The sequence below is a fragment of the Astyanax mexicanus genome, chromosome 12 (genome assembly GCF_023375975.1).
Source record: "Astyanax mexicanus isolate ESR-SI-001 chromosome 12, AstMex3_surface, whole genome shotgun sequence".
In the NCBI taxonomy this organism is placed as follows: Eukaryota; Metazoa; Chordata; class Actinopteri; order Characiformes; family Acestrorhamphidae; genus Astyanax; species Astyanax mexicanus.
In genome coordinates, this window is record NC_064419.1 from 4128736 (window position 1) to 4155292 (window position 26557).

At 38.1% G+C, this 26557-nt stretch overlaps 1 protein-coding gene across 3 annotated transcripts; it reads right to left on the minus strand.

Moving 5' to 3' along the window:
- Positions 1-206: 206 nt before the first annotated feature.
- On the minus strand, positions 207-24891 carry mecp2 (methyl CpG binding protein 2). 3 transcript variants are annotated; one of them, XM_022670862.2, is made up of 4 exons: positions 24716-24891; positions 13518-13892; positions 10476-11778; positions 207-1278 (listed from the first exon to the last, which is right to left on the minus strand). In XM_022670862.2, the coding sequence occupies exons 1-4, from the start codon at positions 24745-24747 to the stop codon at positions 1147-1149; spliced, it is 1842 nt and encodes a 613-aa protein (XP_022526583.1). In that variant the 5' UTR covers positions 24748-24891; the 3' UTR covers positions 207-1146. The 3 variants fall into 3 exon arrangements, with proteins under 3 accessions (XP_022526583.1, XP_007245897.2, XP_007245896.2); XM_007245835.4 differs by having other exon boundaries at positions 13518-13889; positions 24716-24890; XM_007245834.4 differs by lacking the exon at positions 207-1278 and having other exon boundaries at positions 1315-11778; positions 24716-24890.
- Between the last annotated feature and the right edge of the window lie 1666 nt (positions 24892-26557).

Sequence of the window (26557 nt, forward strand, 5' to 3'; positions counted from 1 at the left end):
TATATATTTTTTTCTAGTGCATGAGCTTCAGACGAGGCTTTCTTCTGGGACGATGGTCATGCTGTAGCTCATTTTCAGGAATTTAAATCCTTGGCCATAAAAAAAAAAAATAATAATAAAAAAAAAAAATTAAATCATTAATGCTCACCTGATTTTCTACTTATACTTTCTTACTAATGTACTCTGAATGCAGAGATATGCAGAAAAATAAAATATATCATTTTGTGGTCTTATTTATTTTGTGCAGTTTTGATATTTAATTTTATTGTAGTAAATTGTATACATGTATTTGTCACATTCCTCTTTAGTTTCTTTAAAAAAAAAACTTGCTCTTAAATTCACTTTGCATGCATATGTATGTTTAAGTGGGGTTTTGAAGGCTATTTTTATTTATTTATTTGTATTTTTAATGATCTTTAGAAAATGTAGGACCCGGGCTGAGATCAGTTGAGAAGCCCTGCTGTAGATATTATTATGTTAAGTGTACCTACAATAAAACATGTTATATCTCAGTGACAGGAAACTGCAGGGAAAAATGTGAGACCTCAGTGGAACTTCCCCGTATTAGAAGCTTCAAGGCTACTTCTATCCTATCACACTATTGAGTAACTGCACTACTGAAGCACTACTACTGAATTTTTGGCTTCATGCCATCATGTCACATCTCTCATCTCCCCTCTCGTGATACCTGACTTCCAAGAAACTCCACGGTTAATTAAAATGTTATGCAATTTCAATGGAATATCTGACTCAACAACAACGTCAGCAAGTATTGTTTCAACTTGAGTTAAAAAGGAGAAAAAAAAGAGGGTCGGTTTCCCAGACACTTATTAGGCCTAGTCATAGACTGTATTTTCCTTTTACTGGACAATCTACATTTAAAGTGCCTAGTCTTGTATAATCCAAGACTAGGCTTAATCAATGTCTGGAAAACTAACCCTGTAAGTCTTTATCCTAGACTAGTGCACTTTACACATATAAAAACACATAATACCTGCATTATTTATGGGCTAAAACATGTGCAATCCTCCAATCATACACATTTTATTTTCAAACATTTCATGTTAAGCCTAACATCAGTTTGTGAGCTTAAAAAAAAAAAGGAAAAATAATAAAATGTCTAGGCAAATGATGTAGCACTCGCCACTAGGGGGGAAAAAGAACAAAAAAAGGCAAAATAACTGAAACAAAAACAGAGCAATCGGAGTGAACCCCCTTAAAAGAGGAGTAGTCGAACCAAATCTGGCTGCGGAGCCACAGTGTCTGACTGAAGCTCACCTGTGACGAGAGCGAAAGAAACATTTTAGACAGGAAGAAGGTAAATGTTGTTTACTGTTGTGTATCTGTTACATACGGCAAACAAATAATACAGTAACACATTACTATAAAAGTAGACACAAACTATACTTTTCACTTTCAGGAAGGCAAGGACTTAAATTGGCAAATGGTGAGTAACCAGTGACACCTAGGCTGTAGGATTGTTTGGTTAAAATAATAATAATATACTTTTTTTTTCTCATTTTTATTTTTTTTTTGTCTTTGAAGATACATAGTACTACCCATCCCTTTTATTTCAAACTAAATCAAAACATATGAAAAAAAAACAGCAACTTCGGACAACGGTAAAAAATACATACAAAACGTTAATGGGTGTCCTGCCAGGAAACATACTTTATAAAGTGCAGATCTTTTAATTCATTGTCACCAGTCGTGGTTGAAATATTCCTTTCATAAAATGCAAAATTGTGGTTGGAAGATACAGTTTGAGGCAGGCTCTAATGACGAGTAACTCGCGATGTTAAAATGAAGAAGAACATTTCCCGACAAACACACGTCACCCGACTCGAGAGACACATTCAACATACCAGGGATGAAAAATACCAAGATCCTATCACCTTTTACACAGTCGATATTGCCCAAGAAGGTTTTTCCTAATTTATTCCAAATGCGCATTTTTCCCCCCGTATGAAAATAAAACAAGGCAAACGTATCGCTGATCTCTAGAAATCCTTAACACACCCAAAGCACTGAATACCAACAAGAGGCAAAACACAGGACTCAGAATAAAAATACAACTACGGTATAAAGATAAATTTCTATTACTGAAACTTCAAGGCACAAGACTATGTCAAATAGACCATGAACTTTCTACCGATGAAGTTTGGAACCTATTTCCTGTAGCTGAACTGGACTCTGTGACTTTGTTTGACCTTCATCTTTCAGTCTTGCTTGCTTTGAGCTTAGCTGAAGTGCTGTAGTTAAATTCAGGTACTTACTGGTAAATTAAAATTTGTACTTCAGGCATTAGTAGTAAGAATTCAATTTTACATTTTTTTTATTATTATTTTCTCTTCTTTAAATATATAACAGTGCACACAATCTAAAGACACAAGAATGACAGAAACGCAAATCAGATCTACTGAATATACTATTGCTTTTAAGGTAAAATAGTCTACTCCTGACATTGGCTTAAAATTCCAACACTAAGATTCACAAATAATAATAATAATAATTTACTTGGAATACTTTTGCCACTGCATTGGGGACTAGAGTAATAGCTTTAGGAGCCTGTGTGGAACCATTATCACTATTAATAACCATCATTATCATCTTCTTCTTCACCTTCTTTAATTGGTTATATAAACAAGCGGGGTCGTAACATATAAAATTAAATAAATAATAATAATAATAATAATAATAATAATAATAAAAAGAAAAACGTAACTCAAAAAATATTCCTGTCCAACAAAACTGCTGAAAAAAGAACTGACTTTATCTTTTTTTCCACATTTTGTTAATTTTTGTTTATCAATTTTTTTTTGTATTTATTTATATTTTTTACTTAATTGCACAAACAGGTGACCTTGTCGTTTTCCGAACTCGTTCAGCGTTCAAGCTCTCGTTAATCTACCCTCAAAGATTTTTTTTATGGCCAGATGGTTCGGCTCAGCTCTTGGAGAGAAGTGTCGTCCCGAAAACGTCGTTACGAAGAATAGTAAAGGGCAAGCAATGTACTACCTTCTAATGGCAATCATGCATATTGATACATGTTCACATACATAGCATGTATTTTTGGCTACAGGGACACAAGGACATTCCATAGCATATTTGTCTGCCAGAGGCACAAAAACAGATAAATAAATGTAAATCTGTAAGTCTTATTTTTCTTGTAGGACTCCATATTTTTGACAGTGGGCATCGAGTGCTACAAAAGGCATAAATAAATGACTTCGCTTAAGTAGTTAATGTTACATGGATACAACTTTTGCATGAAGGAGACAAAAAAGACCTGGAGGAGACCAGCTGATGAAAAAGAACAAAGAAAAGGATGATATTTTTTATATAGTTTTAGTTTTATACTTACAGCAAAGATTAAAGCACAAATCTCAGTGCTTTGTGAAAATTACCAAATCAGCCCAACCAGTCTACTTCTTTTTAGTTTTTTATATGATAAAGGAGTTTCTTTCTTTTTAATATATACATATATGTATATATATATATATATATATATATATATATATATATATATATATATATATATAGAGCGAGAGATCAAAGGCCACCTTGGTCACGTTCCCTCAAAATAAAGGCACTACCCACTCATAGCAACACACAGACAAACAGACAAACTGCTGCCAGTACTTTTTTTTTTTTTTACAAGGATGCAACACTGTCGTTGTTGCCGCCTTCCCTCAACAAACAGGGTCATGACCCCTGAACATTTGTGTCTGGAGTTTTTTCTTTATGTAATCTTGGGCTGATTTATTTTCCCTCGTTGAATGTCAGGGTGCTTTACGTGTGCATGCTTGTGTGGATATATTATCTCTGGCTGTGCTTGCTGACTCAAAGCTGTAGTCCTCCAGCCTCCTCCTCCTACGGCCTCTCCTCCCAGGTTAGTCAGACCACGGAGACGACGGCGTTTAGCGCATGTAGGTCAGCCGCGTCGTCTGCCGTTGGCTAAGTGAGTGCTCGATGCTCTCGCTCTGTTCTTGCAGACCACATGCATCGACGCTCACGAGCATTGAAGCACTGATTCAGGATCATCAGCTTTCCTGCTGTTTCTGGCTTTTGAAACCAATTACCAATCAGCTTGCTTGCTTTCTGAGCTTAGCTGAAGTGCTCGGAAATTTTATTTGTGCCATGTCTAATAATTTGAAATTTGTATTTCATGCTTTAATAATTTAATTCAGCTTTAGAATTTTTAAGTATGATATGATATGATGAGGACTGCCGGTTCAAATGTGGCCATCAGCAGCCAGAGTCAGAGGGATCGACTGGCTGTGCTCTTGCCCCTCATCACTACTAGTGTGATTTTCGTCAGCACAGGCGTCTGTTAGCTAAAGTATCAGTGCTGGGGATCCGACACTTTCCTCCAAATGGCACGTCTTAAGGCATTTTCACATTGCATGCGGTATGCCACGATTCTTTCTGCTCTGCTGGATTCTGGCCAATTGTGGTTGCACTTTGGTGTTGCTGACAGTGACACCAAGCTTCACCTGCTGATAACAGGCATGGTTTTCGAAAACACGTCACGTCTGACACCAGTATTTTGGTGTGTGGTGTAGCTGCATCATCTGTAGTATCATCTAGTATCGGTCTTTCAACGTCAGAAAAAAGCTTTGATTCTTTTCTTTCTTCTGTTATCTGTTTATGAGTGTAGAGGAGTGTAATAATGTCACTTCAAGGTACTTCAACACTTTTTTCTTGTTTTTTTTTCTTAGTCGCATGAGTTGACGTCACACGTTATCTGCTGCGGTGCCACTTGACGCAGTAGAAGCAGTAGCATGGTGGACACGTGGTTAATGGTGTGAAAACACACATATTTCCACACTGCTCTGACACTGGGGAAACAACTGAACCCAATGGGTGTCGGAATACACTGGTGCGGTTACCGCTTGCAACGTGAAAACTGCTTTAGTCTTTGCCTTTCTAGTGTTCGAAGCATTGCTTTCGATGGTATGGGGGGTCCTAATTAGTGGGTGGGTTATTTGGCATTCCAAATTAAGGAGAACATAGGACAATATCTGAACCAATTAGAACATACAGAACAGATCCGATCCTGGTGCAACAAGGCTCATGGCTACTGAAACAGGTGGGCTGCTGGACAGAGGTGAGCTGGAGCTGGTGCGTCTGAAGATGCGTGACTCTTCAGGCAGTTAACCCAGTTGCAGAGCAATACAGACTGCATCTTTCTTCCCAGTAAGGCCCTTTTTATGTAAATTTTTTAGTTGGCCATTTCTATCAGATGATCCATCGCTTTTGTCTATTTGAAAATATTGCATAGCCCTTTTCTCTAGAATGCGAACTCTCTAGTTTCTCTGTGCCCCTTCCCTGCTGGCGAGGGTCGAGGTGGAGAGGAGACCGAGGGATGAGGAGGGAACATGAGGACCACTTCTAAGCCTTTGACAAGAGGCTGATAAAATGATTCATTTTTTGTTTGTTTTGTTTTACTGGAAATTTTGCTTGAGGGAAGCAATAAAGCAAAACAAATAAGACATGATTATATGTACCTAAACAATATCAGAGCTAAACAAGTCTATCATTCTCCCCAAAAAAAAAAAAAAATCAGGATTCTATTCAGTAAAAAAACAGAATGCCTGCATTCATAGCTCTCTATGGCATGCATTTATATCGCAAATCACAACAACACACTAAAACATCATCCTACTTAGGCCTGTCACGATAACCTGATAACATGTTTTGTCTGGGCGATATATTCTGTCTTAGGAATTCTGTCTCATGTTAACTGTAACCATTTCATGCAGCTGATATAATAATGATCATATTACATAATATAATATAATATTGTAATGCCATTACACACCTTTAAAAAGCAGAATGAACTATTAATCCTTAATTTTTAATTATATTTCAACACTGGCATTGGAATATAAACATTTTTAAAAACTCTAAGCAAATAAAATATTAATTAAAATATATATATATTTTATATCACACATAACAGCTGATTCAAATTAATGGGCTCTCCTTGCTAAGAAAAACACAAAGAGCATAAATGATCCATATATTTTACAATAGGTCGATAATGTAATTATCGTGACAGGCCTAATCCTATTCCTAGTCCTTAAAAAATGTGCTGAATTCCATTTGATTTGGCCTTTATTTAGCTCTTATGCTGCGTTCCATTTACCTCGGATGCTGGACGTCATTTAAACATTCAGAGATCAGCTATCATTGATAGCATGATAGCACAGTCCCAAGTCAGCATTATTAGCGATATACACATTACACAGTATTTTGCAAACCCAAATTCCATGAAAACAAGATGTCATCAGATAGAAGTTGGACAGTACTGTGCCTATGATTGATTAAATGAGACACAAACAGACAGAAGTGATAATATACTGAATAATACTACTACCACTACTGCTACTTTTACCAGGGTTAATCTGCAGAACAGCCATATTGGATTCTGAACCAACTGATTCTTGAAGTTGGTGAGGCTGTTTAGACATAATCTGACCTGTAGGAGCATTCCAGATCAATTTTATACTAAGCACTAGGGAATTCCGACATCTGAGAACAAAAGGAACGCTGCATAATTTGTATTAATGGCTTCCCAACTCATTGTACATAAAAAAAGATAATAATAATCAGGCAGGAAGCATCCATGAATAGCATGCTACCTGTATCATAGCAAAACTCAAATCTCTGCTTTTAGGCAGTTGTCTTGTGGCCCAGTCCACTTTGTGAACCTGTATAAAAGACAGACCTGCAATGTTCTGAATGTAATTTCACCCAAGCACAGATGTGCCGTTTGCGTATTTTCTCAACGCAACAAAAGAACCGGCAGATAAGAGACAGCAGAGCTGCTAAATTGCCTCAGCTGTTTGATTACTGGATGTAACGATCTGCAATTAGATCATCTGTGACTGGAAACGAAGCACAATCAAAGACTTCTCTCATCAATCACAAATCATTAACCTTGCTCTGCTTTACGCATATTTTATGCACAGCTCTGGGAGTAAGCAGGGGCAGAAAAAAAAGAAAGAAACCATACTACTATTGTCAGTATGCAAATTCTTTCACTCCATCATCCTCCGGAAACGAGACAAAAAATGTGAATTAATTATGATTTAATGCGAGGCAAACCAACAGGACTATGAAATATATGAGAGAGTCACTTCCTCTCATCTCAATAGTCAGATCATGACATGTTTATATATTTAAAAAAAAAGAAGTTTTACTTCTTAAATACAAGGTGCTTTCAGTCAAATAGAATCGAATAGAAATATGAAATGTAATGTTATTATATTATAATAAAAGTGCTTCTGTTAAGGTGTCAGTATAGCTAGAGCTTTACACAGCTGAAAACCAACCTCCACTGTTTGGTTCATTCAAAATTCCTTTGGGATCGACTTTCATCCCAAGTGCACAAGTATTTCCCAATCAAATCACCAAATTCCTCCACCTTTAACCTTCATCTATGATCCTAACTGCTTACTGCAAAAAATGATATCTTAGCAATGTCAGAATCAGAAATCTTCTTCAATCTAGTCTAAATAGCTGATATTTTTCTTTTTTTTACATGTTATTAATAGAATTATGTAACGTTAATACATTCCTAATTTGTCTTTTAGTTTATTTTGAGCAACTATATATTCATTCTAGGGTGTCTCATTCCACTGGTAGATTATAATGCCCGTTTTAAGCATTATTTCATAATAAAAGATAAATGATCTGTTCTTTTTACTCATATAATTTAGTTAACTCATAAACTTACCAACAGGACAAGATACTATTAGATATAGATAAAATTGCTTAAAAAAATTATAAATGCCAGATATTTGGGGTGCCTTCACACCTACTTTGCTTGCTCCACACCTTCTGATCTTTAGGTCAGCTAGCAGGTGTGAAAGGTGCTACAAAGCACCAAAAGAAGTGGCCTCAGTCCAGATTAAATGAACCTCAATTTGGTTTGTTTGCTGCGTGAACATTTTTTTTTTTTGGATGATTTGGATATTTGGACCAATAACAGGAAGGTTATTGTATGTATTGTATTAATATGACCTGTCAGATATACAGTGGACACGTTAAAGCAGGCAATCCTCTTAAATGAATAAGCTCCAACTTGGGGGAGTGGCTATAAAAATGATAAATTTATAGCAACAGCTTCTTTCTGTTAATAAATACCTTAATCTCATCCACAACACTGTTGAATATCTTGGTATTGATATGGAACACAATAAATTAAGATCTTAAATTAGTCTTAAAAAACTCCTCATAGGTTTCCGGAATTTAGCTTGGCTACACTCATTTTTTCCAGGATAAGAAGTAGTTTAGTGTGTGTGTTCACTGTAGACATCCACCTCACTCTATTGTGTTAAATACAAATTATCTTACAGCTCTCACAAGTACGAGTGTCTGAGGTGCACATGAAGGCAGCATTTGGTCCAGACTTCCAGGTCTGGAGGATTTGCTTGCTAAGATATCATTTTCTGCAGTGTTTAAGCTAATGTCGGCTTTGGGTCTTGTATGGCTACATACAAGAGTAGGACCCTGTACATTCTTTTTTTTTTTTTTTTTAAAAAGCTATTATATTAGACCACAAACACAATACTATGGCAATACAACGTTACATGTAAACGAACGCAACAAAAGAAACAGGATTGTGTAACATGTGAAGTCTCCCCCACACCAGATATATGGGAAACTGTCCCACATGGCTGTCAGGCAGCAACACTGAGCATGGCTTGATGACCCTTTAGTTGTCAGAAAAAAAAAGCGTATTCTAAAAGATGCTGCAACGAACAGCCACGCCTTTTACTGCGTTAAAACCTGCAGCACTCCAACGTAGCTTGCAGAAAAGTTGAGTATATATATATATATAGAAGATGTGTTGTGTCTTCCGTTCATATCAACTTTTATATATTTGTCTATTCTATCACCACAAGAAACGATCAAACAAACAAACAAACAAACAAACAAACAAAAATATCGGCTACATTTTTAAACCATACACACTTTTGATTTTGATGTGTTCATAATGTTTTTTTTCCCTCCTTTATAATAATAATAATAATGATAATGATTTTGCATCTCCAAAATAGCAACTTTACAGCTAAACTGGTAAAGGAAAATCTTTGTAACTTTCAATGTAAATCAATATAAAAGAACTGGAAAAATCCAATTAATTTTGAAACATATCTATTGGTCCGTTCTTCATAAATTGTTTTAAACAATGTACAGAAAAAGTGCCAAATTCACATCATCTAACAGTGAAACATGTTACACAATAAAAAATAAATGTAAAATAAAGGAGGGAATAAAACATATATGTATATGTTAGAATTCACTACTTTAGAATTTAAAAGTTAAATGATTTGCTCATTTCTTCACTTCATGCACTCCTTTGGACTGTGCTTTCAGCGGCCCCTCACAAACACGTTTGTGCTTTATCCTCCCCGTAGCAAAACCCCCATCAGACAGAACTCCTCTTCTACTCTACTATAGTAGCCTTCTATCCTGCATTACTGAAATGGGTGGCAAGGTTAATTACATTACTCAGCATTCAAGAAATCTCCTTCCAAGTCTCTGCACTTAAAATACCAGTGGGACAGAGAAAAAGACGAGTGGGTTCACAACTCAATCAGTCATCCTAAAACATGATTGATGTCTCGAAGATCTTCACAGGCCAACAGGACAAAAAAAACGCATTTGTCTTCCCATCCTGCAAATCCCACCGGTGGGAAGTTGTTGTCTGTGGCTGTCTGACTAGCCTCTCTGCTTTAAACCGCTGTGGACAGGGCTGTGGACAGGGCTGCAGCTCGTGTCCGTATTTGTGTAAACAGGTGAGGGAGTTGCAGCATGGCCCTTTTTCTCCCACCCTCAACTTCCCTTAACACTCTTCATGAAGCCAGCCAGACTGCCTTCACCTATTAGTCACTTCTACAAAATGAAGGAAAAAAAGGTTAAAGATGACAGAATCAAACAATGGGACTTTTGCTTTTAGGGCTGACAACTGTGACAACTGATTATTTAAAAGCATTTTGGCGGGAAAAGGTTAGTTTTAAAACTTCACCATGAACTACAACTTGTGCATCCATTGCTATTTCAGTGTCTTGCTATTTTACCTAGAAGCTTTGACGAAGGTATAACACATGGTTCCTAAGCTCTGTATATTATCTTCAAGAACTGAAAACGGGTAAAAGTAAAGAAACCGTCTAAGAATTCATCCGAAAGCAGTACGCCAGCGACAGTCATCGCTCTGCGTCCAACTGACAAAGAGAACTAGACACAACAGCTGCCTTTTGTATAAGTACGTTTTACATTTTTCTGTGTATTTTTGTAGTTTTTTTTTTCTCTGTTAGAAAAAAGAAGAAAAAAAATACCAAGAAAGAAAAACCGAAAAATGACTCCTCCCCCTGTGAGTGCCTCTATTCCTGCAGCCATCACTGCTGATTGGTCAGTTTGTCTGTCTGTCAGTCAGTCAGTCAGCTCACGCGTTCACTCACAGGTGTCCTGGACTCCACCGTTTCTTCCCGGCTTGGCCTGGGAACGGCAGAGGGAGGAACAATGTCTCTCAGCTCCTTCCCGTCGCCCGTCACAGTGCCGTGCTGCTGCTGCGGCGGCTGCTGCTGCTGCTGTTGCTGCTGTTGTTGTTGCTGCTGCTGCTGCTGTTGGGCTCGCAGCTCTACTGCCACCATCTTACCAACTGCTGGAGTGTCTCTGGCCATGCGGCTGTCGGTTCTAGCCTCCTCCCGGCAGGCCTGCAGTGGCTCCTGCCTGGGCCTGGAAGTGCTCAAGTCCTGGGGCTCATTCTCCACCTGAATGGGCAGAGGAACAGGCGCCGGGGGCCCCCCTTGCGTTGAATGGCCGAGGGAGAGCTGGTGGGCCTGTGGGGTGAACGTGGAAGGCTCCATCACCGGCAGGTGGTGTTGGTGATGGTGGTGATGGTGGTGGTGAAGATGTTTAAGGTGCTGCCCTCTATGATCTTTCTTCTTGTGGCTCTTCGGTCCACTGCTGCCACTCCCACTGCTTCCGTTTCCGGGATCATGCGTCTCCTTGTGCTTCCTGCTCGAGTGTTTGTGAGGCTTCTGTCCTGATTCAGACTCCGCTACGGCAGGCGGTGGCGGCGGCGGAGGCGTCTGCACCGTAGGTCTCTTAGCCACTGTTTGGCTCATGCCACTACTTGGCACAGTCCCTTCAGTTGCGGTGCTGGTGGATCCCTCAGTCTCCTCTATGGTCTCCCGCGTCTTGCGCTTCTTAATAGGAAGCGCCTTCTCTTGCACAGGCTTGGCTGCAGCCTCCTTCTGCAGTTTCTTCTTGGCCTCGGCTGAGACCATGGCAGCGGCCGCGTATGCCACACTGGCACTCGCCCCAGCGGCAGCCTGGGCAGCGGCTGCAGGTTTACGGCCGCGCTTCTTGGGGGCGCTCGGTGGCTCCTTCTCCGCTTTCCTCTTGCGCCCCGGACGCAGTTTGGCGACAGGAACTTGGCCCGAAGGCGATCCTGGTTCAGTTTTTGGGGCTACAAAGGGCATCTTGACGAGAAGTTTCCCTGGACTCTTTTCTACCACACGTTTCATTGCAACGCCTTCCGTGACCTGCCGTACCTTCCCGCTTCCCTTCGGCCGGCCTCTCCCCCGCCCTGAAGGTTTGACCACTTTTGGCTTCTTTGGCGGTTTCTTCTCCCTCCGAGAGGGGCTACCCCGCCCTGTGACCGTAAAGTCAAAGTCATTTGGGTCCGTGGAGGTGTCTCCCACCTTTTGGAAGTATGCCATGAGCTCCACTTTGGAACGGAAGGCTTTCCCTTCTGGGCTGGAAAAATAAAGAAAAAAAGGTTTACTATAAGTGTTAAAATAAAACAACAAAAACAAAAAGCAAATATGGAAAAGATCTCTATTGTGGTGTGATAAAGTTTCTTAACATATCAACAACATCATCAATATCATCAGTGCCTAAGAAGCACTGACCCAGAGAGTGTATATAAAAAAAATAAAAATAAAATAAAAAACACGTTGAATTGGATATGCAGAAAAAAATAAATAAAATTAAATAAATAAATAAATGATAACAATGTCCTGCACAAGAGAGTAAATGTCTTTAAATATTGTGATATTTTGGTAAAGATATATCATCCAGCTCTAGGCACAGACAGCGTGTGAATCCACATCACAGTTGAAATAAATCTAAAGCAGGCCTTTGCATCAACTATAAATCCTGCTGAAGTTCAGCACCTTCTTCAGAGCTGCTGACACTTTTTATCAGGGACGGACAAATGGTGTGAGAACTGGGGCGAATCATCCGTGCTGACCCACAAAAATCTAATCCTAATCCATTATGTCAAATTAGTAAGTAGTACAATACACTTCACCGCACCGACTTATTTACCTTTGCAATTCATCTTGTAATCAACGCATCAAAATTCCACACTAAAGCAAATATCTCCCACAAATCAGGCAGTACAGGACAGTGGAATTGTAACTCCTTTTTGGTGTGTATTTAGAGCTCTACGCTCTGCTGAAACGAGTCACTCAGGTTGTTTGTCTTAGCTCTCTAGAGTCCAAGAACACACTCTAGTCGTATACTCTAGCTCATGTGACAGATTCACTTCCTCTTTACCAGCAGTATATTTTTTTTATGTAGGCTTTACGTAGTATATTTTAAGAAGGCTGAAAAACTGTCAACAAAACATGCTAGAATTATTAATATGTAATAGAAGCTTAACTAAAGTAGTGCGGGAAAAAAAATGTGTGCAGAAATCACATCCACATTCAAAGCAGGAGACCCCACAGGCGTACCCAACAGGTCACTGCAGCGTTCTTTATCTGCCATGCAACATGAAAAAACATGTAGCTTTATATGACTTGGAATAAAATATATATTTTTTTACATTGACTTTGATTGAAAGTTAAAGAGCAACTAAACCCTAACCCACATTTTAGTGTGGTAATTTCCGCCTATGCAGCGCCCTCTCAGGTTTGACTGTGCTATAGGCATGGATGCAATATGCAGATCAGTCAATTAATAATACCGCCCCTCTGCTGACGACACCCAGCCATCTGCATCTCACTGCTATCAGAGGCACACTACTGCTGCTGCAGGTCAGCCAATCAGCTCTCCCTCCTGCCCCGCCTCTAAACCCATACGTCACCCAGTGCACCTCCCAAACTACCCATCCAATTTTTTTGCCTTTTTCAAATTTGAGCTGAGCGAGGGTCCCTTTAAAAAGTTTTTTTCCTTCAGGTTTTTTGTCTAACATGGAAGATTATATTGTTACTGTAAGGACACATTTACATCAATTCTACCTTAATGGTCCAAAGACATAATCATGAAAACTCAAGTCAATACTAAAATAAAAAAAATTGTCCATAATTAATTATCCACTTGGAAAACATCATACATTGTATCTAATATTTAAACTTGCAAATATTCACTTCAATCATTTTAACATATAATAGTTCTGTTTGAATTGTTTGTTAATTAGTTGAAAGCCAAAATTGTAAGTAAAAATACAATCTGATTAAATCGCCCAGCACCAAACTATCGCTACTCACTTGATCAGGTAGACGTCGAATTTGCCAGCGGATCTCCCGGATTTCCTCTGTTTCAGCTTGCGTGTCCAGCCCTGGGGCAGCGAGGGGTCATCGTACAGCGGACCCCGATCCCGAATGATGGAGCGCCGCTGCTTGGAGGAGGAAGAAGTCTCTGGAGTGCCTTCGTGAGCCGAGGGCTCGGACTGCCCCGCCTCTGCTCTGTGTCCCTCTTCGGCCTGTGCCGGGGCCGGAGCCGGGGCCGGGACGGTGATGGTGGGAGGCGCTGAGACGGTGGCCTCGGGTCTCTCCACATCCTGCCGCTCCTTTTTACTCTTCTTCAGCTTCTGCGCCTTCTCTTTAGAGCCCTCCTGGTCCTCCCCCTTCCCTTCACCTCTGCTGAAAGCAGAACAGGAGAGAATCACTCAGGGTTACAGAGCAAAGACCACACAGAAAGAGAAACCAAGACAAGTCAGTTAATCTCTCGAGAGATCTGGAGAAGCTAAAACGAACACTTTTTTTTTTAGTGGACTGTGACTTTAACATACGTTTGAATGCATTCATGATTAGTTTATGCAAAGCCACATTTAACACTCCCACCCCCTCCTCGTACATACAATAAAATCAGACAAGGCATCAAAGCCTAAATCAGAAAGAGAAGCCTCCAACCACAGACCGCCTACCGATATGAGATAGTACTACGTGAGGGTTGCACCTTCAAAGGAACGAGGAACACACACACTGAGTTCAGTAGCAACTGCTTGTAGACAGTGCCGGGGAAATCACCAGCAATATTCTTCCACTGCACCCTGGAGGGTGAAGATTCCCCGACCACTCCACTGAACCATTATGGGGAAAAAGAGCTGTGGGGATTTCCTTCAAGGCTTCTGTAGGCACTTCTACAAGCCTTGAGCGATTTAGTTTTGTGCATGTCAGGTTCATTCAGCTCTTGGAAAAAAGTAACAACAAAGCCGAGCAGAAATAGCTCGTTAGAAATATTGCGTAAAAAGACGCTGATCTGCTATAGCATCAGCATCCTCCCTTACGCCATGTATCTACTGATATTTCTCACGCTGAGCTACTCACAGCACGACTGCTCATTTAGGACTGTCCCACTAAATATTCATCTGCTAAAGCATGATCTTGGACTGTGTTCAGACTTTTCACACAAATCTGATGTTTGAAATAGATCTACACTGCATGCAGATTAATTTTTGATTGTTTAAACAGCCAAAAATCTAATCAAATCTGATATTAAAGGTGAAGGTGGTTTAAAATCTGAGTACAATGCAATCAGATTTGTACAGATTTGTGTCAGTCTGGAGGCTCAATACATTTCTATGTATCTTTTGTTTCGATCACTGTCAGCAGCTTAATGTAGCTGAATGTATTCTTCATTAGTAGGGATGTCCGCAAACTTTTGGACATACAATGTATATAACAACACATTTAAAATGTTAGTCGAGAAGAGGTTTGTCAGATGCTGATTTTCAAACACCAATTGGGTTTACATATCAATATATATATTCCTATATAGTTGTTCTCAAATTCTCAAAATAAAAACTAGCGGCCAAAAGAATTTATAAATAAAAATTGGTGTGGAATATCTATCTATCACTATCTAACCTAGAGTATATATGAATAAATGTCATAACCAAAACTTAGTTTTTAACACAAAAAAACAACAAGAAAACAAGTTTCCAACATTTAGGGCCGGGCGATATGACCAAAATTCATAACACAATTCACAATTCATATTTATATTAATATTTCAGCCACTCCATGAGCTGTACATCATTAGGCACAGACATTGCAAGGCTAGTGTAGCCTGTAGTGTTTTGTCCTTTTAACTCGGCTTGAATGCAGTGAACTCATGGCAGGGCCCTGTAATGAACATCAGCCAGAGACAGATGCTCTGAATAACACATATCGAAATATTGGAAAAGTTTTCAAACATTTTCTATTGCAACATATATTAATACTGAATTATTGTCAGCCCTACTTACATTCATACACTAGAAACTAAGCACAGCATTTCAGACTCTGCAGTACTATAGACAAAGTTATTCATGGGGAAACGTATCTATCCAGCTCAGACCACTACTTCAACACTGTATGACTACAGGCTATTTACATTTTCAATTTGTTATTAAAAATAAGCTTCAGGTTACTCAACCCCTACTAATATGCTGTGCTCATCAAACTTTAATTCAATGTAATCATATGAAATGTCTCCAATAAAGTCATTAAAGCATACCCGTATTATTACCCGTACTAACTGCCCTGATACTACGCAGAAGCTGAATACACCATCTCTGCCTGCGATTCCCAAAATTTTGCCCTCTTTAAATATTTAAAATGTGGCAAAACTGCTCTAAAAATAGAGGCTAAGACCTAAACGGTTGGACACACTTCTCAGGCAGCACTAGAGCCGATTGAATATTAATGATTAAAGATTGGAGAAGTCTGCGATGATGATTTTGATGAGGATAATGGTCACAGCAGCTGAAATCCTTCCACAGCTGATCCCCAGAGACTCCCTCTCACAGAGTGCTATTTGATACGGGGGAAATCTTATTTAAACTACCAACATAAAATTTTAAGATGTATAAAACAAGACTTCTTCAGTATTCTGCAAAAGTCTGCAAGCGTGTTTTGCCTTAGAAAAAAAAATAAAATCAAATATATACAGAAACTAAACATTAAGATGATAAAATAATATTCTGCAATAAATTCCACATGGGTTTCATCTCTGGGACTTTACCCACAGCACATACATTTGTAAACACACCTGATTTAATTTACTAAGATGCAGCACCGAATATTCACGCTAGATACTAAATATCATTGTTATAACTGTAATTGTAAAAACATTGCTATAATTTAAAACACCATAATGAAAATAATAATAAATGAAAGTAGTAATGAGTAAAGTATGTACAACTATACGAGTGTATAATTAAATAAATACCAGTGCTCTTAATTTAATGCTTATGGGCAGAAGTGATACATGGTCAAAATAGAAAGAAAAGGTTGCCAGATATTACTAAATGTATTATTTGAACCTGATCTATGGCTAAATCAGAATTAATTATTTTTTGTGTTGTTTGCATTTGTTGAATATTAGCATTTGTCTAAGTATAAAATATAATTTCTTGGGTGCGTGCCTTTATTTAAAGAAAATAAATAAATTAGTCATGAAAAAAAAAAATAATAAAGTTGTAAAACCTGTTCATATCACACATGCAGTGCAAGGCCGTTTTTTTATAATATAAAAACATTTTTTGTGTGGTGTGTTGGTGTGTAAACCGTGTAAATTGTAAAGCGTCCTTGGGTTTCTAAAAAGGCGTTATATAAATGTAACTTCATTCATTCATTTATTAATTTTATATAAAAATGAATAATCGTGACCTTTTTCGGTATTTGTTCTGTTCTTTATTGCAGCCCTTGAAAATGTTTTTATTAAAACACTGATATCTTTAATTTAGAAATGCTCTTGTTGCTGAATGCAATCAAATCGTCACAGCAATGCTTTAAAATCTAGTAGAAAGCTTTCCCTCCTTACTCAGAATAAACTTGTTTTTTTAATGCTAGTCACAACACAAGCAGGTCAGTTTTCAGCATTTTTTTCCCTAATTTTCCAAATGAGTAATTTTCATAAAAGCAGTAGGTGTGGAATTGAACATGACTACGAGAAGTGAAAGTGTGAAAGCCCACTGTAGGCTGGGTCCTCGAACAGGTTTGTCCCAATTGACCCTGGAGGTTCTTTTTTATAAAGTGGAGATCCTTCACAGCTCTTAAATTAAGAAAATCTCGGTGTGACCACCCACAGCCATTAAATAACATAACCTAAACTGATCTGAGCAGACACTGATAGCGGATACTGATAGCAGGGTGTTACGATCCTGGCTCGAGTGGGCTGTAATGGAGTTATGGTGTAATTCGTGTCATTAGTGAGTAACGCAGACGTCATGCTTCACTTTCCTACAGCGGGTTTTATTTGTAGAAAAAGAAAACTGAAAACAGACGCACGTTTTTGTGGTTGGGCTGCTTTGAGAAGAATACCTGTCAGATAATAGTGTGGATTAGTGAAGCATGATGGGAAAGCACCTTACTTTCTGCACACTGGCCTATTCACGCAGACTATACTCAAATCTAATCACGCCCTGCATGCTTAAACTAATTTACAGCTAAAATGGCACAGCCGTACTTCCTACGGATGTTGTGGTAAGCAATGTGGGCAGCCAAGTAGCTAGTAGAAGTATCATGCAAATTAAATGTGCAGTACTGAATGCAGCTGGGCGGTATGAAATAATTTATCTTAATAAATTACATCACATCATGTGTCATTGAGCATATTGTGGCTATTATGAGCACTTGAACACATTAATCTATACATTATATATGAATTTGTCAGTAACATCAAACATTTCCTTCAATTTTATAAAGATATTCAAAATTTAACTTGCTTTTCATAAATAAATAAACTAATAAATTAAAAAAAATTATCAGATCACTACAAGTGGGATGCCACAAGACTGAAAGCCAAAGCTCTTAAATAAACACATTTAAATTGTTATCCTAATAAAATCACATCACAATATGCTTTTCTGTGCACTCTGTGAACATTGAGTTTTCATACAACAAACAACTGCATTACTTTCATTTCCATTGGAACAGGCCTACAATTTGTATAACATACATACAAATACATACAATCCCACTGCACTACATTTATTGGTATAGTTATTGATGCTTTAAAAAAATGGATACAGGAAGTGAGACACAGAGAGGCGCTTCATGACTCCAAAGATGCTACAAACATGTAAAAAAATGGAAATACATAAATTTATATTCACTGTGGTACATCTTTCACAATATTCAATATTAAAGAATTCCAGTCCACCACAAAGAACCAAACAGAGTACCATTTATAAAAGCCAGACATACTACAAGCATTCTTTTACAGAAATAAATAAATAAAGAAAACAGATAAAAATAAATAAATAAAGAAAAAAGTGAAAATTAGGGTTGAGGAGCATTATTGGTATTTTTTTATATTTAAATACCATACTGATGTGTCCATTTTTGTAGCACATCTATCTGCTGCACTGCTGAATATGCACGCTTCAGCTATGGGTCAGTGAGTTCACTGGTTAGTGGGGTCATACACGGACAGAAGGACAGGAAACATGTGGTCATCCAAACAACTATAGCACGTCTGCACGACAGCAACAACAGCACTCCTCAATGCCTCGTAATACTGAAAACTCAATGATATTTGGAAATGTTAGATGTTACAAAAAAATGTAGATACCCTCTAACCCTAGTCATAATAATACAGCATACGTTGTATTTAGTTGTAGGTAAAAAGTAAGTCATGTCACAATAGTCTTGAACATTTTACAACCTCTCTTCAGCTTCCTTTAAAGAGCCAATAAAACCTAAACCATATTTTTTCCATTAATAGCTAAAATGTGTTCCTTTGAAGTCATGAAGTATACCAGTCCAACATTTTTTATAAACATTTCCTATCCTTTACAAAAACGCTTTTATTGTGGTAATTTCTGCCTCTGCAGCGCCCTCTCAGGTTCAGGTGTGGAAAAATGACACATCACAATATGCAGATCAGTCAATCAATAATACCACCCCCCTGCTGACGTCCAACCATCTGCATCTCACCGCTATTAGAAGCACACTGCTGCTGCTGCAGCTCAGCCAATCAGCTCTTCCTCCTGCCCCGCCCCTAAACCCATACATCACTCAGTGCCCCTCCTAAACTACACCTTTTTCAAATTTGAGCAGAGGGTGGAGTCAGCAAAAATCAGGGGGTTTAGTTCCCCTTTAAATCTACACTGTTGTGCTTTTTAAGTTATACATGATCATCATTGTCGCACAAACACATCATTTCTGCAACATAGCAACTTTACAGGAGAAAAAAAAATGCAAGTCAATGTAAAAATATTTTATTCTAAATCATTTTGAAGCCCTTTTATTGGTCAATTCATTTTTGAATACATTTGTAGTTAAATAACCTGTAGTACTTAATTTACGTTTTGAGTATTTTAAGATTTATAAGAATTTTAGAGCATTTAATCTGCATGTGAAAATATGATCAGTATTGTGTATCATAAAAAAATCTTCATATACTGTATCATAATACAATACTTCTACACTATCGCAGAGCCCTACCCACACCCACACAAATTGTTCACATAACACTTTGCATACAAAGAAATCGCATCTAAATTCAGTACAGGAGATCACACTGTGCTTCAGCTTCCATGAGACACTGCAAAAGTCATGGGACACAATACTAGTCGCTGTCCCATGACATCTGGCATCTAGTAATGACAGTGAGGAGATGAAAATTCCTTATTACTTAACTTTAACATGTACAGCATGAACAGGCATATAATGTCTATAACTGTGATGTTTCTGACCTTCAAGTGAGAAAAATCCATTTAAACTCTTTAAATCCCAATTCCCACCCGTAAAGTTACTGAGAACTTCTAAAAAACTTCAACTTCTCAAATTTGCAAATATGTGGCGTCATTTCAAAACAACAGAACAAGAAGTAATATTAAAAGTAACCTCTGACTTTCATTTTGTGTACTATTTCATCACCCATTTACAAAATCTTTGTATTTCCATAGTTGCCATTTATACATTTTGTCATTATGTGAACTATGCTTCAAAATTACCTAGAATAAAATCTTCTTACATTGATTTCTACTGAAATGTTAGGAGTTATTTTTCCTTCCCCTGGAAAGTTGCTGTTTTGGAGATTCAAATTTTTAACAGTTTAGTTAGACAATTTAGAAGCAAACAGCTACAAAAAAAAAAACGTTATCACTTTAGCATAATATTTTGTGATTTGGGTTTCCATATTTTCATTTTATTGGCTCTTTAAATCGCAGAACAAAATATTATACAGTCTAGACGGGCTGTGAAAGAGAGAGCACTGTAATACCATTATGCTTACGAGATATGACAATAAAGCACCACACAGCACACATTCAACCTGTGTGATGAATATCCTTTCTGTCTCATATCAGAACCATGCTGCCACTTTCTCACAGCCCCTTTCACACGTGGTAAGAGACGCAGCAATATTGTGTTGCACTATGTTGTACTCAGACATACACAGCTTCACCACCTCTGCTGCTAGTCTGAATAATGATGTGTGTTGAAGCACTTTGTTGTGGTCCATTTGGAACAGCAGCTAACCTGAAACCTAGCTAAATAACAATACTTTTAAATCACACAAGCCTGTTTTGCACTCCAGCTCATCTAAGAAAAGCCTCCAACTGAACTAAACTCAGTAGCAGTGACCGCTCCGGTCGCATGTCAAGCTAGTGTAACCATTGAACAAGACCAGTCTTATTAATTAATTAACTAACTGATTAACCTGAATCCATGTGCAAACTTATGAGGTAGGGGTGAATGACATGACCCTAAAATAATATTACAATATTTTATATTTGCAATAATGATATTCTTGCGGATATATTTTTACATTTTATTCATTAGAAGAATATACTATTGCAACAAAATAAATGTTACATTTTCAGACATTCAGCACAAACAAATCTGTAAACTTTTCTCTATTTTGTTAACAGTCATATACCGAAATAACGTAACCACACAATTAACAAACACAAATGAAGTTATCTCATAAGACAAGACAAGCATCTTATTGGGTTCATGAGACGAGAATGAGACAAGACTTTAACATTATATATTTTTGTTATGATTGAAATAAATAATTGAAAATATTTTATTTTACTGAAACCCAAAAGATAAAAAGCTGCTAGAGATGTGATGAGATCTCGTGCCATGAAATAAAAAAAGATATTCTGTTAAAATTGTGTTTTGTCAACCCAATAAGTTCCTCTTTACATTGTCTCTTCAAAGCCTTATATATACACTATAAAAAGTATGTAATAACAAAAAAAAATACCACAATACAAACTATCTGATGGTCTGGGATTGCTGCAGTTGGTCTGCAGGTTTAGGTTCAGCAACAGTATGTGCTGAAAGAATGAGGCCAGCTGACTACCTGAATATACTGAATATAGACCATGTTATTCCTGGATCAATGGATTTTTTCTTTCCTGATGGCTCTACCATTATCAGTGCAAAATCTTGGTGAAAATGTAACACTTGATTGAAATAAATCTTCTGTCATTGCAGAAGCTTATCAAAACAATGCCACAATCAATGCTAAAAGTTAAACGAAATTTTAGAGTGTGATTTTTTTAGGCAGCAACTTTTTTTTTTGCCAGGCAGTGTATGAGGTATTTAGTCATATCACCCACCCTGTACCTAACGTGACAATACACAGGAAGTGTGGGTTCTTCAGGAAAGTACACAAGAAGCACTGTGTTGTGGCGCATTTGATACAGCAACTAACCTGCAATAGAGTTTAAACATATTACCCTGAAATCACAACACAAGCCTGCTCAAATACGAGTGTCTTGCCTTGTGTACTTTAACTTCAGCTCATCCTTCCAAACAAAGCCTTCAACTGAGCAGCGCTTAATCACCTGTATCCACCTTGATGTTAGCAACTGAAGCAATCTGCATATAAAGTTAGCATGGTTTAGCAATAATAGCCAGTCAAGACTTCCGATTTCCGGTCACTAATGTGGCTGTACGCAAGATGTGTAGTTGAACACAATGCGCCCAACCTCCATAGAAAATCTCCAAGGCATATATATGAGAAAGTATGACAAGAGGAAAATCAGTCTGATGTCCCACATGTGAGAACATATAAGAAGCTACATATGTAGATGGGTATTTCAGAATGCATCCAAGAAGCAATGTGTTGTGTTCCTGAAATCGGAAACGCAACCAAATTACCCTTAAATCACATATATACTTAAAAGGAAGTGTCTTGTGCACTTGCACTTACTCCAGCTCATTAATCCCAAAGAAAAACCTCCATCTGAACTCAAATGACCTAAACTGACATCTATAACTGCACAGCAGGCAAGTTGTTGGTGACCATCAAACAAGACCAGCCTAACTAGCTAAAAAAAACCTGCAAACATATGTATGTAAACAGACAAAAAGGCAAGCCCAGCATATGTGTGTGTGTGTGCGGAAAGCAAGCACTACATATACTAGTGTCCTCATCCTTCCATGGAAGCCTCCAACTGTTTAACTATCTTCTCTACAAATTTGCTAACTTGGATGGTAAAGCCATAGAAAGCACAACCAGGCCACCATATAAAAGCAGGCACTACATCGAGATTGGGTGAAAGTCTGATTCCCAAGGTGTAACAACATTAAGCAGAAATGTCCTGAACTGACAGCTGTATGTCAAGGTAGTTCAATTATAATCAAACAAGACCATCCTAACTAATTAACTAAGTAATTTGCATGCATGTGCACACAAACAGACCGCAGAATCAGGCCAGCATGTGTGGAAGCTAGCATTAGATGTTCTACAACAAACGTTCGGGTAATGTTTGTCACTACTACAGCTTCGGAAAAGAATGTGCTTGGAGGTTAAGGGTGTCCTCATCTCTCTTAAAAAGCATCCAAATGCATAATTTGCAAGCATGAGCAAACTTAGTATAGTTTTCAAGCCACATAAAAAAAGAAAACACAAAAAAGTAAAGCCACCAACTGAACTGAACTGAACTCAACTGAACTGTCACCTGTATCCACCTCAGTAGCAGCAACAGATGCAATAGCATGTGAAGTTAGTTGGGTTAAAAACACTATGCTGCTAAGAATGACCATCGAAAAATGTGGATGATTTCAGGTTATATGTACTCACTGACCTGAACTGAGAGCTGTAACTGCACATCAAATTAGGTGAGTGACCATCAAACAAAATAGCAGAAACAGTCAGCAAGTGTGTGTGTGTGAATGTAAAGGCATTATAACACAAGTTTATGTGTTTTTTAGTTAGTATTATTGCTGTGAGAAGACACAAGCATGGAAACATTAGAAGCAAAAGCAACTTTCTGGAAATGACAGATAGCAGTCTGGCAAACTAACTTATTTTCAACTGCACAGTGGGGTGAACCGGTGCCGTTTTCACATTTAAAAAAAAAAATTGTTCCCAAAAAAACACACATGCACAGGTTTGGAGATAGGAGCTAGTTAGCTAGCTAGCCAGTGATTTCAGAAAATTACCCCAAACCAGGCCACCATGTGAGAGCAGGTAGTAGGCTAAGAGTTTGTGTGATGTTTTGATGACCAAGATGTGACAACCTAAAGCAGCACTGTGTTGTGGCCCATTTGGTACAGAAACTAACCTGAAATCTGAAATGAGATGGGAGTGTCTTGTGCTCAGAGTGAGTGCACTCACCCCAGCTCATCCTCTCCCAAAGAAAAAAACGCAAAACCTCCATCTGAACTCAACTGACCAGAGACAACAGCTGTAACTGTACATCAAGCTAACTAAGCCAACTAGTTGACTGACCATCAAACAAGACAAACAAGACAAGCCTGTCTAACATATACATGTGTTTGTGTGTGTGTGCTCTAAAGCGACTATGACACGAGTTTGTGTGTTTTTCAGTTACTAACATTGTTGTGAGAAGGCACAAGCATGAAAACAGCAGAAGCAGGTTTCTGGGTATGACAGATAGATAGCAGGCTGGCTAACTAACTTATTTTCAACTAACTGCACGGTGGGGTGAACGGGTTCAGTTTTGAACCGTCAAAAAAAAGAAAGAGAAGAAGGAGAAAGCAGGACAACAAGCAGCAAGAGAGGCACTAGCTAGCTTAGCTACAGTATTTCACGAGAGAACACACACATAAAGAGAGAGGTTTGGAGGTAGTAGCTAGTTAGCTAGCCAGGTTATCTCGCAGAGAGTTGAGTGAGGTCAGAAAACGACCCAAAACACACCTCCTCCTCCTCCTGCTCCTCTCCCGCTACTGAGCTAAGCTAGCTAACCGAACAGCCGCGCGGAAAGTAGCTATTCGCTCGTATCCCCCGCGATTCTGGGAAAGGCAGAGGGGGAAATACAGGTGACGTATCCTCTCAACGCCTTTCTGGCTAGCTGGCTAACGGGCTAGCGCGGCGAGCTAACAGCACTACTATTTTATTTATTTATTTCGCAGCCCAACAGCGGCTCCGGTACAGCTACAATGAATACTGCGCAACAGCAGCGGCGCTTTTTTGTGCGGCGCCCGACATTTGAATCAGCGGTTCCGCGGCGGTTTTTACGGCGTTCAACAAACAGCAATTTTGCACTTACAGTCTCTCCTCTCCGCTCTCCGCGGCGGCCATTTTTTTATATTTTATTATTTAAATAAATAAATTCCCCCAAAAAATCACGCAACATCTTTGTGGGCGCCCCTCGCCCTCTCCCCACTCCCTCTTCTACACCATCGCTTCTGCTGCACATCTCGCGAGACCTCCGCGGCCGCTCCGCCGCTCTGTCCCGCTCTGCGCGGCAGCACTTCTCGCGAGAACTGGGGGGGGGGCAGGCAATCATCGGAGAGGAATGTATGTCTAGGCCGAGTGAGAGAGGGGGGTACACACACAGACACACACACACTGCAATACCATACTGTTACATCTGAATAGGAGGGTGTTTATGTGTTTTTTGTATTTTGTAATAAAATTGATATATCTTGATATATCGTCCCAGTAATTATTGTGATTAATTATTAATTAACAATAGTATTGTCAGTTTATGACCATTAAATATAATGATAACAGAATAACACAGCAAAGCAATCATATACTTTTAACGACAACAAATTTGCGATTAATCATAATTTGGGAAATATACTATATAATATACTTTTTTGAAGCATTGGCTAAAATACTGTTCACTTTTATGAATGTGAACAAACACAATAGACAATATTCTAATTCGGAATAAATATTGAGGACATTGATAATACAATTATTGTGACAGGCTAAACTACATTATCTGTTTGCACTGTGTTTTTGTTCGAGTTTTACAGTGTAGAGCTCACGGTGTAACCCTGCTGTACACTGATATAAATATTATGGTGAAATTTTAAAACTTATGATGTTTATGATGTTTAGATAATTAGAAGATTATTTTGACTGCCAAGCAGTTGATGGGAACTACTTCCAGAGTTTGCATTAATATTTTATCCTAATTTATGCATTAATGTTAAGATTTGTACTGTAGGTTTTAATTCTTTTGTCTTGTAAATTATACGTTACCAGTCAAAAGTTTGAACACACCTTGTTATACTATCTACCTTAAGACAAACACTTTTAATTTCAGGCTACATGATTTTGCTTTCTTTATGCCCTACTTGCTGCTCACCTCCTATTCCTGTCAGTTTCTAATTCTCTAACCCGATTCTAATCCGTTTATGGCACATAGGAACATAACCGCATGCTTTCAGAACACTAGCTTATTTGATTTTCACCAATTTTAAGATCAGTGAAATATAATCAGACCAAGAAGCTTCACACTGTATCGATCAGTGTAAACCAGAAGAGTGAGCATCATCTACAAAACCAAAAACTCAGGACAAACCTAACCCTGGCCCTCAAAAATTGTCAATTAATTTTCAATTTAATATTGCCAATACATACCCACTTAATGCCACATCCACTGCAAACCACCCACTAGTAAATGCTTTTTGGCATTTCATAGCACAATTATTTAGTTTAAATGCTGACATTGGCAAGTAGTGATACTATACATCTAAACAAATGTTAAAGCATACAGTAATATGTCTAATTCCTTTTGGAGTCCTATGCCGTATCACAGCTGCCTCAGAACTCTCTGTGATGAAGTTCAGCTATAGATAAATATAGATATAGTGATATAGTTCAGCTGTATAAATGTTTTACTTGTTGTTGAACATAACCACTAACTTTAAATTTGCATTCAAGTGATATAATTCTTGTTAAAGCTGTAAAAATATAATTAATATAATGTGACTAACAATAATAATAATAATACAATAATTACGTAACATTTTCATATAAATATTGCAGTTCTAATTAAAGTTTCACAAAGGAAAACCAAAAAATAACAAAACAGCGAGACAAAGAGAAAATAGTAGGAATAGGAATAAATACTGTAATAGTATTAGTACAAAAA

Coding starts and splice junctions, on each gene's coding strand:
- mecp2 (XM_022670862.2), bottom strand. CDS start 24,747: ATGGCCGCCGCGGAGAGCGGAGAGGAGAGACT. Junction 13,893..24,715: donor GAGAGCGGAGAGGAGAGACT/GTAAGTGCAAAA, acceptor TTCTGCTTTCAG/CAGAGGTGAAGGGAAGGGGG. Junction 11,779..13,517: donor TTCGACGTCTACCTGATCAA/GTGAGTAGCGAT, acceptor TTATTTTTCCAG/CCCAGAAGGGAAAGCCTTCC.